The sequence below is a fragment of the Belonocnema kinseyi genome, chromosome 7 (assembly GCF_010883055.1).
Source record: "Belonocnema kinseyi isolate 2016_QV_RU_SX_M_011 chromosome 7, B_treatae_v1, whole genome shotgun sequence".
Classification (NCBI taxonomy): Eukaryota; Metazoa; Arthropoda; class Insecta; order Hymenoptera; family Cynipidae; genus Belonocnema; species Belonocnema kinseyi.
The window spans coordinates 5,240,161-5,253,474 of NC_046663.1; the positions used below are offsets into that span (position 1 = coordinate 5,240,161).

At 31.1% G+C, this 13,314-nt stretch overlaps 1 protein-coding gene across 1 annotated transcript in view; it reads left to right on the plus strand.

The window, feature by feature from the left end:
* The first annotated feature begins 8,006 nt into the window (after positions 1–8,006).
* The window catches only part of LOC117177222, a 53,851-nt gene continuing 48,543 nt past the window's right edge, over positions 8,007–13,314 (plus strand). Inside the window, exons 1-2 of the mRNA XM_033367776.1 lie at positions 8,007–8,052; positions 12,105–12,164. Of these exons, the coding sequence (XP_033223667.1) occupies positions 8,007–8,052; positions 12,105–12,164 (106 nt within the window). The remainder of the gene's footprint in view (positions 8,053–12,104; positions 12,165–13,314) is intronic.

Sequence of the window (13,314 nt, forward strand, 5' to 3'; positions counted from 1 at the left end):
GCTATCTAAGGATGGTACTATAGAACGCCACCTCAAGGTAGGCCTAGTGGCGCCATCTCTTGGTCAGGCCGGAAACTTATCAATCCACCCTCGTATACCTACAACATCATCGCAGGAGGTTTCAACCATCGTATTAAATTATTTGAATTAAGTTATAACATTTCTAATCTCATCAGTCACTTGACTTAGTCCGTGTCTATGGTGTATAACCGGGTTCATCCGAGTAAAAGTATAAAAAAAATAGAGAAATAATTACGAAAAAATAATGAATATGAAATGCAGGCGTTCAAAACTTTTGAACTCTAACAAAGGGGGTGCGTGCTTCAGAATTCAAGAATAACATTTTTTTAAATTTATTCAAAGCCCCTTGCTTACCGTGCATAAAAGTTTAAACAAAACAAACCTTTTTTTTAAATCAAATTTACCTAAATTAAAAAAATTCATTTTCGCTCAATTAAAAAAATTATAAAGTAAACACAAGTTCTATTTTATTTGCATGTTTGACTTCATTGCGACAACCTTCGGAAAATTTTTCTTTAAAAAAATAAATATTTTAATTTGCAATAAAGAATAACAACTTTTTAGCAATAGCAGTTTTCGATTTTTTGAAATCTGGTATTTTTTGAAGGTATCATATTTTAAATTAAAACTTTCAATGGGGGTATTCTTAAATTGCAATTTGAAAAATTCAAAGTTGGCCCTTTGAACCTAAAATCTTGTGAAAAAAGAAATATCATCTTACTAGCAAGAAAAATTATTGAAATTTGATACGTGTTTGATAAAAAATGAGATATTACACAACAAAAGTTCCTAAAATCTCTATTTATATAGTTTAGAATGCGGAGAAACACTTTAAATTCATTTTTTCTTCAAAGTGTAGAGTCAAGTAATAAATGAGACTTACTTGCTTACGTACTTACGTAGGGAAAAGCGGCAAAATTGACATAATTCAAATTTAACAAAATTACATAAATATTCAGAAGTTATAAAGAATAATAAAAAAATAAATAACGAATACACAACTGAATAAAAAAGGCCGAAAATATATGTTATTATCGAATTATAAAATTTTCTAATTTTCAAATAACGACAAGATTTTTAATTAAAAAAAAAAATAAAATCCCAAATTTCAAAGTATCCAAAACTAAAATTCACCGACTTCAAGACTGACTTTTAAAATAAACGAATTATTAAGTTTCCGACAAATGTTTTAATCCCCGAAATTTAGAATTTTTCAACATATTTAATTGGTTATTAATTTATAAGTAATTAATAGAATTATACATAAGGCAAACAGTTTAATGAATAATTAATTAATAATTTATTAATTATTTTCGGAAATTTTAAATTTCGTCAAACTTAAATGAAAGATATAGAAATATTTATGAGAATTTAACAATTCGTTTATTTTATAATTTGGCAATTTTTTTTTGTTGCTAATTTATGATTTAGTTATTCATTCTTTCGTTATTTTGTATTACTCCCGGGTATTCAAACACTTTAAAATATAGTGATGAAGAGTTAATTTTTTTTAAATTTCCGCTTTACAATATAATGTTACTATATAATAAATATAATTATTATATCTATATATGGCAAACGAGGATTATTTTCAGTTCTACTAAATATTTCTTGAATTTACCCGATTTTTGTTTGTTTTTATTTTGTAATCTTACCAAATTAAAATACTTTGCTTCAAAATCTTCTAAAGTATTTTTAGAAATTTTCGAAAATCGTTTGTTACGTTTAAAAACCTTTTTCAATTTTCTCTTATACTTCATTGTTAAAAATAAAAAATTATTTACAACTTCCACACGAATATAAGGAAAATTCTTCTTGTTTTTTAATTTTGTCAGACCTCCTAAGCCTTCTAATTTCTAAAAATTATTCAAAGTTTTTCTGGACTTTTTATTTATTCTGCAAGATTTTAAAAATTGCCCTAAGATCTGTCAGCTTCTTCTTTGACCAATTTTTAAATTTTCTAAAATCTTTTAAAATAATTATTTCAAATTAATTTTTCGAAATAACAAGTTATTTTAATTTTTCCTAGGTACCTGAAAAAAAATTTAAAAGTTTTATTTACTTTTGAATCGTTTCAAACCTTTTGAATATCTCTGAAACTTACTCAGATTTTTTCCAAAATGATGTAACATAACAAAATTGCAAAATTTTGCTTGATAATTGTTACAAGCCACGGCTCAAAGAGAAGGAGCACCAAACGAATCTTGCGTTCTTTCCCTTTGAGCACCGCTTGAAAAATTCATGGGAAATTTTCAAGTATAGATCTACGGGTTAAACTCAACATTCTTCGGTACTTCATAACGATTTCGCTTGCTCCTATTGTTATTTTCCAGCCCCTTTAGGAACTTTCTCTTTAAAATCAGGGAAATATCTGTTTGGAAGGCAAAAATTCGGCTCGCCTACATCTACCTGCCCTCTCAGTTCGTGACTTGAATGAGAATCTAAGTTTTAGTTTCTCTCTTTCCATATTATCTGTCCTCTCTTTCTTTCTTTGAAAACTCTAGCAAATGTTTCTATTTCGGTCTTCCTTAATCTATCGAATTTTTCCAATTTCTTATTTTACCTTTTAAACTCTGATCAAGTTTAATGGGTATTTTGAAGTTAGACAAAAAATAGATAAATAAACAACTTTGATCAATTTAGCAACAGTCTGGTGAATAATAAAAACAAAAGATGGAATGAACTTTAATATCTTAATTCCGCTGAAGAGTCAAATTCAAGAGTTGTCGGGAATTACATTAGTTCCACTTCGTACGGCCGTATCGTATATTTGATATATACTTATTGTATTAAGATTATCTTAATTTCTTATATATTAAGGCGAACGAATAAAATAGGTTTTGTTACAATCCGCGGATTTTAAATACATATTTTTTTTTGTTTTTACGCATAGTTTGCGTTTCTTGTCTTTCCTTTAGCCGTTTTTGATAGTAATAGTTTTCATAATATTCCATTTGATACTTTTATTTCTACCAGTTTATGTAATATAGAATTTAATTTAATTTTTCCTAAAATTTAAATTTATTATAACATTTTAGTTACATTTAGACGTTCAGCGTTCGGAGAGACGGTGGGAGACTTTACCACTATACGTTATTTTCTCTCTCCTTCTCACCACTGGCCAATCAGCGGCCTGGGTCCCACCCTCCCTCCAAGCCGAGAGCGTCCTGTGCTCTGGTCCAACTGCGTGCGGCCGAAAAGAGCCAGTTGATCTTCGACTTCTAAACCATCCGGTTAATATTTCGTCTGTGCGATCATATAGTGTATTGGAATAAAATAAAAATACAGTGTTCTTCAAAATAAGAATCTTTTTATTTCCACGACCCGGATCCCTTTCCAGGACTTCAATATCATAGAGGGATTCCAGCTCTACAAATACTTCTACGGCGCGGAAAATTCACCAAGCATTACAGTCGTCGAGAGATTATAGTTACCGGAATATCTACACGTTTCCTCCAGAATTAGGCCGAGGTTCGTTACCGTATCGAAAACATTTTTTGTTTCTCTTCTCTCCTTTTCTTTTTCCTATCTTATTGCTTTCTTAACTCCCCCCTTCCCCTTCCTCGTATGTTTCCTATTCTAACTCCTTTGCTGAATCCAATTAATCTGTCATCTAGCTGTATTATCTTGAACCAGTTAAACCGCGCTACCAGAGCGGGATAGCAGGGATTGACCTCGCGTTTTTTTTTTTATACATATTTTTATAATATATTTTGTGCCTATTTTTACTTACTTTCTCGTATTTGTTTATCTTATTCGTGCCAACATTTGATTTATTATGTTTTCTTTGAACTGGTGAATTGAACTCTTTTGGAGGACAGGATAACCAGGACTTGTGCTTTATTGATTTTTGTGTGTGTGCAGTGATATATTCACTTTGCCAATCGTTATGCATTGACCAATTATTATATTTGCCGGATAAAAATATCGCGTTTGTGTTTCCTGACCCTCCACGTTCCCATTCTTTATGGGTGGGCAATGAAACGTTCTCTTTTATTGTTGATGGTTCAAGGAATCGGAAAATTACGCGTTAATGTGAGCACAACCATTGCTTAATCTCTACCCCCCCCCCCCCCCCCCAAACATTATATTTGCTCCCTTTAAATCGACCCACTGATTCGCGCGTTTTGTTATTTTTTGTTTGCAATGGATCTTATTTGCGGGTTTTCATTTGTTTTTGTAGATGTATTCCGAAAATGCTAACAACGTAACTCAGGGACAACCGGAACGGCTTAGTCTGAACGCGTATCGTGGATGTTTTGTCACGGGTCCGGATACCCGATCGGTTTTCTCTTCTTTCCCCAACGCGCCCGTCTTCCCCGTGAAACGAATATTTTAGCCAATTCAATCGATTCTCATAATCCCGGAATTAACACCGCGTCAACCACGGTCAAACGTAAACGTTTAGGCCAGGGGTCTCGCCAACGGGCCCGTCGTCGTGAAGAAAAGGCTGCCCTCGCGCGCGATGAGTCTGCCTGTCTGTCTTCTTCTGGTCTACCACCTTTATCCCCCTTGGCGTCAGTGAGACCTTTCCGTCCGGTGTCGGTGCCAGAGCTGATTTTCAGTCCAATAAGGACCTTACCGTCACCCTCTACGTTGTTCGCTGGGGACGAGGATATGTTGTACATCCCGACCGGTAGTTCCCCGGAACATTTCACAAAGTCCCCTATACTGGCTTCCAGTAATAATTGAATTGAATTTGATTCTTTCGAACTCGACTTCAAACGCGCGGACGATCTTCTTGCTGACATAGTATTCACTTTCACCCCCCCCCCCTCTTGCTGTTTCTTTTTCTTCTAGTGCAATCCGGGTTATAAGATACCCCCCCCCTACCTTTGTGCGAAACCTTTAAACAAGAAAGGGTTTGAAAACAAAATCCTTCAAACTCTTTTTAAAAATGTAAAAATCTCCCATGAATTTCAAGAACTTTTTTCACATCCTGACAAAATTCAGTTTACCTAAAAAATGTGTAAAACTTGAAAAATAAAAAAAAATGGTATCAACGTCTTCTATATACATAATAATTAATGGAAATGGTTCGATAAAAAAATATATTAGAAAAACCCACTGTGTCATTTTTATTATTTTCAATAATAAACTGTTTTCTTTATACATTTTAAAGAGTTTTTTAACGGCTCTACATGACAAAAAAGACACATAACAGTCAAAGCAACTAGAAAAAAGTTACTACTAGCGCCGCCGCATAGCCGTTTTCAACACATGGGCCATTTTCAACTCTCGGTGACAGGAGGCTCCGTTGGACCCGGCCCATATCTTCTATTTCATCAGTTTTACTATTTGAATTAGTCATTTTTCACTAATTGAATGCTTGTAAAAATTGAACTATGACAATAGCGAATTTCACTAATTGAAATAGTGAAAGAAAGTGATTTCACTATTTTAATAGTGAAATAGGTTAACTAATTCAAATAGTAAAATTTTCACTATTTCAGATTTAGCGAGGTCCCTAATATAATTCATGAAATTCGCTTTGTCCAGTCAATTTACTTGAAAATAATTTTTTTCTCTGAAAAGCGAAAATTAACAACATTGTTTCGCTAAATGCAGTAATGTCAATTGTTCAAAATAATTGGGTACATTTTAATTAATAAATTTTATCTGTGTGTTTTTTAGAGAAAAAAAATATGCTTATTCAATTGTTTAAAGAAAAATTAAAACGCTAGCATAAATCAGGGTCAATAAACAGATCTACTTTGATGAAATCTTCATTTAAACTGAGAAAAATATGAAATAGCACTACGACACAGAACTGAAATTCTTGGAAAAGAATCTCTTGCAATAGCCAGAAAATATTTATGACTATGGGAAAAAAATAAACTGTCGACACTAGCAGATTGATTCACTTATTGACAAAACCTGACTAAAATAAAGAACAACATTTTTATTCGACGCAGCTTGACACTTTCATGCCTTCAAATCGAATTGGTTTTATTAATTCGAATAAAAAGTTTTATAAGGTAGTACAATTTCTTTTTCGTGAATTATTGCACCTCTGTTGATTCAACTTTATCGTTACCGAGGCGTCAGTTGTTTAAAGAATATGTCGAAATATCTGAGGTACCATAAAACGGATTACGCCACTCAATTCTGCGTAAAAAGTTACATAGAATGCATGTGTTGGATAATGGTGTATTTACACGCCTGTCGTTTGAAAAACGGAAAATGTATCTTCTTCTCATTCTACCATGTGACGATACCACGCATTTATCGCGATCTAGATTTTCTATGATTTTCAGTCGGATGGAAAATCTAGAGTGAGATAAATGCATGGTATCGTGACACGGTAGAGTGAGAAGAAGATACATTTTCCGTCTGCATACGACAAGCGTGTAAATACACCATAATTTGTTAAAGAATCTAGTCCCTTATCGGTTGAACGCACACAAATAAAGTTTGTTTCCTAGCAATAAGAATACGTTTTACGAAACGGTAATCAGCGGTCTACATCTCGGCAAGAATTTTCGTCATTAATAAGATAATAACTGGTATATACATGTATACGAAGATAAAATATTCAGTATGCATTCAGTTGCAGATAAAGAAATTCTATAAAAATTATTTGTCAGTGACTATACCAAAATGAAGATTTTTCTTCCAATGCTGCTCTTCTTCCTTGCAATGTTTTTTGATTATGTTCGTAAGTAGAAGTGCTATTTTTAGGAGAAAATAGTCTAGATTTTTTATTTAATAGTCAAAAATCATCTGGGCCAACCAGTGTCATGATTTTTCCTATAACTGTTACAAATTCTGTACTTATCATCCGCTATTATATTTATTCACAGCCTTTCAAACATTCTGTTTTTTTATAATCCAGATGATTTTTAACATCGAAAACAGAATTCGGTTAAAATTGGTGCATAAGGATCCTGAACGTGCAGAATCAATTAATAGCCCATTGATTCTTTTGTAATAAATAAAATTTCTTATTTTTCCTAACTTTGGGCAAACAATCAGAAGGTTACATTGCCCAAGTCAAAATAGGCTTTTTTTTATACCTTTCCCGTTTTTATAACCTTCGTTTAATCACCATGTACAGTTCTAACTCAGTTTATATGTTTATACAAAGAAACGAGTTGTTTTTAATTATTGAATTAAAAAATATCTCAACGAATTGAATCAGTAATTTTTTACTAATTTTTAGTGGACTACTTTTCGATAATCAAATCTGTACAATTTTACTAGTGATTAGTTAAGCTTTAACCATTTTGATAAATTTGTTGTCTTATGTACCAATGAGTACCTTTGTTTTATCCGTCCAATCTGCAAGGCTAGCTTATAATTATTCCGGGAATTTGTCTAATTGTGCCTCAATATTTTACCTCCATTTCCTGAAAGAAATATTTTTATTTAAAATGTTGTAAAAAGTATGCATTATACATGAGCAACTTCAGAAATGCATAAAAATTCGTTTTTTTTGTATTGTTTCTTTTCCTAGTAGGAAAGCGTAATAATATAAAGAGATTGATTCAGAATCACTAATAAATCCTCTTAAAACAAAAATTATAGTTTGAAAATCGCGCCAAGTAAAACTAATCAAAGTCGGTATTAAGTCCAATAATGGAAGAACACGGATATCTCTGGCATGCGCAGTAGTGATTCCTGTATATTTTTTGGTTGACAAATAGGGTTCCATTACCTAAAAATACACAGGAATCCTAACTGAGCATGCCAGAGATATCCGTGTTATCCCATAACTGAATAAGTCAACTAGTGCCGGTACAGCGACACCAATCAGAATTAGAGTACCCCGTGCTTTAACCCTCCGTCAAGAATCTCTGGAGCAATTTAATTTCAAAAGCAAATGACAAACAGGTTCAATTGTGGGAAAATTTACATGATTATATTTTCTATTTGATTTCAAGAAAAAACGATTTTAGAGGGCATCTTTATTTCGACCATTAACTTTGGGGTTCTTTGAAAAATTTCTTGAACAAAAAATACCTTTATTTCTTCTTACAGAATCAATGAATCCACATTCACAACCTTCTCGATTACCATCATCTGTACAAGGTAATTTAAAAACTAAAATACAATCTAAAACAAATATTTAAGAATGTTTCAAAAGTTCTAGTATTTTTTGCACATGTTATACTTTATTGGCGGATCCAGAAGTATTTAGTAAGATAGTGTTTATTCAAAGTAAGGTTCATTGATGGAAAATGTTAATATTAACTGAAATCTCTAAAATTCTTTAGATATACAGTCAAATCCTCAAGCTATTCAAAATTGGGATATCTGAAACCTCAAAAATGATTATCATTATTATAGTTAATATCACTCTTTAAAAACTAAATAATTTTTTTTCAAATGCTTAGTTCCTCGAGTTATTTCTCATTTTACTTTTCGAGATTATCCTTGATTATTTTAATTTAATGTCTTGTTTTCTCAATTAAACGAAATTTAAAAACAAAATAAGTGTAATATTTTGCCTTGATTTGAAGCAGTTCAATTACTATAAATTATAGCTTGATTCTGTACACTGAGAAAAATATTTGGTTGAATCAAATCTTCAATTATATCCTAGGTAAAAGCCCCAAGATTCAAGTATTTCCTAAATTTAAGATACTGCGTCCATTTTTTAATTAATTCATGATTTTACACTCAATCAGGACCTTTAGAAAGATACAACACTGAAAAAAGACCAATGTCATGAAATCCATGTCAGGATCAATTAATTTAGATTTTATGTTAGTTACTTAGGAACCAAAGGCAGCGCTTCAGCAAACCTAGCAGCATTTTTCAGTACTATTTTGTATTGTATTTTTTGTTCAAACTAAATAAATAAGGCAATTTTTTGTTAAAATAAAACAAATTGTACTAAAGAAATTATTGATTTCAACCAATAAAACAAATGTTTTCATTTCTTAAAATTAAATAACCTTTTTTTTAATTGAAGCAAAAAATTGGTTCGATTCAGTTATATGAATTCAAACAAGTTTTGTTGATTGATTCAAACAAACATTTTTCTGGGTGTAACTATTATAAGTTGATTAATTACAAATATTTTAAGCGCACGGAAAAAAAATCCCTTAAATTTTTAGTGACTACTCTATGTCCCCTGGAAAGAGAGAAAAGTCTGCTCAGATTTCAAGGAATTTATTAAATATTAAAAGAAAAGTCAATGAATTTTTAAAAAACAGGGACACTGGAAAAAGTTTTCTAATTTCCATGGAAAAGTATTTAAAAAACCAAGCGATCCTTTCTGATAAATAATAAACATTTCTCCGGAATTTAATAGATTGTCAAATCATTTCTAAGAAAAGAGATTGAAGCAACAGGTTGGTAAATTAGAATGTAACTGCGCAGTGAACGTTTTCTGTAGCGCCGCGCATGTTGTGATTTTGCACGCCATGCCTTTCTTGCGTTATTCTTCCATTCTTATTGCTTATGATTTTATTTACTGAAAGGAATATTCGTTAGGTCCGGAGTTTTCTGTGATAAAGAAATGACAGGCGATTTATTTTCTGATAGACATTACTTTTCAATTTAAAGTTATAATAGAAACAGTTATTCCATCAGATTAAGTTAAGATCATTCAAATTATTAAAGATAATTTTAAAAGTCTTTGACTTGAGTTCTCAAATTTGAGTTCAATTGGTAAAGACTACTTGTCAAATCAGGACAGAATTAGAAGTGCTTTTCGCAATCCTTTACCCTGAAATATTGAAATTTAAGAAATTAAATTCATAATAATTTAAAATTGAAATTCCACGTTTACACCTAACATTGAAACTTGGTCGTTAGATCTTCTTGATTATTATGATATTTAATTCAACATAAGTGATATATGTGAATCTTAAATAATAACTAAACTTCGTTGATGTTATTTAAAAATATTTTAGTTCAATTTCATTTTTAGAATTTTTTTTTTACTTATAAACAAAGGCAAGATATTTTTAGAAATAATTAATTGATAATAGATAAAAATGTTACAAAATCTATTATTACATTTTTTATTGAAATTTTTTTAAATATATCCCTGTTTCAAGCAAAACATTTAAGGAAAAAAGGTAGTCAAAAATAACATTTCCTAAAAGTTTATTATGAATTTGTCCTATTCAATAAAAGAATGATTAAAAAATGACTATTGCACATTTTTAAAATACAAAAGAACTAAAATTCAAGAAGAAATCAAAGAAATATTTTTTATCCAATCACCGTAAGACTCAATCACTTACAACTCTAAAGTTCTTGCACTTAACTTGTCTATACAGAAATCCTTTTTCTTCTGCATTCGAAGTACTTTATAGTCAGAAGAAAAATCAACTATCGAGAACTTTTTGAAATAGGTAATATACAAACAGAAGATTAATTTTTTCCTCACATTTTTAATTATTATTTAGAAATCGTTATTTTCAGTTTTAAGCTGCTTTAAAAAGCATTATTAAAGAATTAGATCAATTGAAAACTGTGCATTTTGAGAAAATTTTTATATAGCAGAAAATTGTTTTTTGTTGCTAAGGTTACTAAAGCGTTTTTAAATTACACTTTTCCTAATTTTTTATCAGTTGTAGATAGTTTTCGAATGGCTTTAATCTCTAATGAAGAAAAGTATTGAGGCCTTTGTGCAATAGGTAAATTTAATTATTTGTTTTATATATTTAAAATTTTTGTTTAAGAAAAGTTGTCCCTCATATAAAACTGACATGTGTAAAAAAGTATAAGCCATTGAGGTTATTCAAGCACACAGAAAATCGCCGATCCACAAAAGTACACCAAAATCGATGTTCAATTGAGTTGCAACAAATTTGAGTCACAAAGATTCCTTATGAGAATCTAGGGGAGATTCATTATTTTGAGACTGTTTTTTCTCATGCAGAGCAACGTGAAGTGTTGTCTTTAAACTGCTAGCCACCTTTCAAGTCAAGCTGATTTTGTCGGGCGTTATTTGGGTAATATAGATGTTGATAAGCAGATAAGTTATAATAATGATTACCTAACTTTTAATTTCCTTCTATTTACCAGTGAGTGTTACTGTCTTGAAATAAAAATTGTAATTAGAGTAGTATAATTTCCAAATCTTAGGCTAGTCAAACCTGACATGATATACAAACCGCCAAAGCCAGGATGTAAAAACTAAGTCATAACCGTCTGCATCAAAAATTGATGTCTGTGCGTTCGAAGAAATTTTTTCTAGATTTTCTGCAATCAACAAAGCGAAGTTAGCTGGTGGTTGCATTGAAAATACCTAATTGTATATTTAGATAGCCATGACTTTTTGTATACAATCCGGCTTTAGTTTAAATGCCGACGGCCATGACTAACCTAAGATTTGCAAGTTGCATTACAAAGTTACAATTTTATTCTAAGTGACTAGTACGCACTGTTAAATGAAAGAAAGTTGAAAATTAGGTAAGTATTATTTCAATTATTAAGCTTATTAAAAACTATTTGCTCTAATATCGTAAAGCGAATATTTGCTTTGACATACGTTCAGGTGGGCGACAGCGCGGTTCAGTACTTCACAACTCTCCAAATGAGCCAAAATTCAGCATCCACATGATAATTTCCCCTAGATTGCCTGATGTCCAACTACGTTCATAGGAATAAATATGAGACTGAAAATTATCATTGTGAGACCAATGAAATTCAAGCTATAACAAATTTAACACCAGTGTTTTTCTATGAATTTTTGTACTTGAATTATTCTGTATCAGTCAAAATTTAGAAATTGTTTATTAAAACCTCAACTGTCATTATTTTATAATAAATTATATAATGTATTAAAGAGGGAGTTTGTACATCATAATTATATCACTATCTTTAATCAGTATTTAAATTAAATATTTAATACCCTTATAGATGAAAATAGAGGGTAAAACTGACGTTAGTGAAAGTCAATTTTGAAAAATTTTCAATCTATACATTTTTTATAATAGAAACTTTAATTTATATTGTATGGCAATGTGAAAAAAGTTGAGTTTTCGGTAAATTTTAATGTTTATATTTTTAATCGAATTTAGAGAAAAAACGATTAGGGGGGAGATCTTTATTTCGATTATTAACTTTAAGGTTCTTTGCAAAATTTCATTAACAAAAGATACATGCATTTCTTCTTACAGAATCTTTTTATTCACATCCACATGCATCTCGATCACCGTCACCACCACCACCTCATCGAGGTAATTTAGAAACTAAATCACAATCTGAAACAAGTTTAAAAGAATTTTTCCCAAACTTTTAGTATTTTTTCATATGGAATGCTTCATGGGCGGATGCAGAGGTATTCAGTGAGATAGTATTTATTCAAAGTAGAGTTGATCGATTAAACATATTAATATTAACTAAAATTGCCCAAATTTTACTATATAAAGTAAAATTCTCAATCTATCTCAAATCGGGATATCGAAAATCTTCAAGTTGTGTTGGAAATTTTAGTTCAATAATTATTATTATTATCTCTGATATCCCTTTTAAAACTCAACTAGTTACTTGTTTTAAGCGCTTTGTTTCGCGACCCATTTTTCAATTTACATTCGAGATTAATTTCAATTATTTTAATTCGATGACTTCTTTTTTCTCACTGAAGCCGAATCCAAAAACAAAATAAATATTGCCTTGGTGTGTAGCAGTTCAATTAATAAACATTTTAACTTGACTTTGTAACTGTCGAAAGATGATTAATTCCAAATAACTCCAGCAGGGCGTCATTTTCCCCATCACATTGTGTTTTTTCCTTTTTAAGCAATTGACATAGATCAGTTTTAAAGATTTTTTTAACAAAAAATTTTATTTATATGTTGAAAGTCCATCACATAAAAAGTAGTGTTATGATCCTATAGAGCCCACTGAAAAGTGAGCGTCCAAAAGCAATTTACCAAAATGATGCGAGAACGTCCTACGAAGTGAATGTTTTTTGTTAATGATGATGATCACTGGCCGAACATTCTTCTGTTTTGTTTTCTCCATCTGTCAAATTTTTCGAAGGTCAGCTCATATTTAACCTTAGATTTTCGGGGTACTACATCTGGCTTTGTTTCTTATACTAAGCTGGTTATGTTGAGCGGTGGGATTTTTGTTGTTTTTTCAATGATTTTGAGTGTAGGAAGATTTACAATTATAACACTTTGCGACGTAATCTTGAGGGATGCTTTTCAGGATATTAACCGATGAAAGCTTGGCACTTCCAAGGGCGCCGATGATAAGGGCGATTAGTTCTCGAAGTCAAGAAGAGCTACCAGGTGTATACATATGAAACCGGTATTGCCATCTAGCGGCCAGTAGGCACACTTGTAGGCACTGTCGGAACTTACCATTTGTGCTAATTGGCGT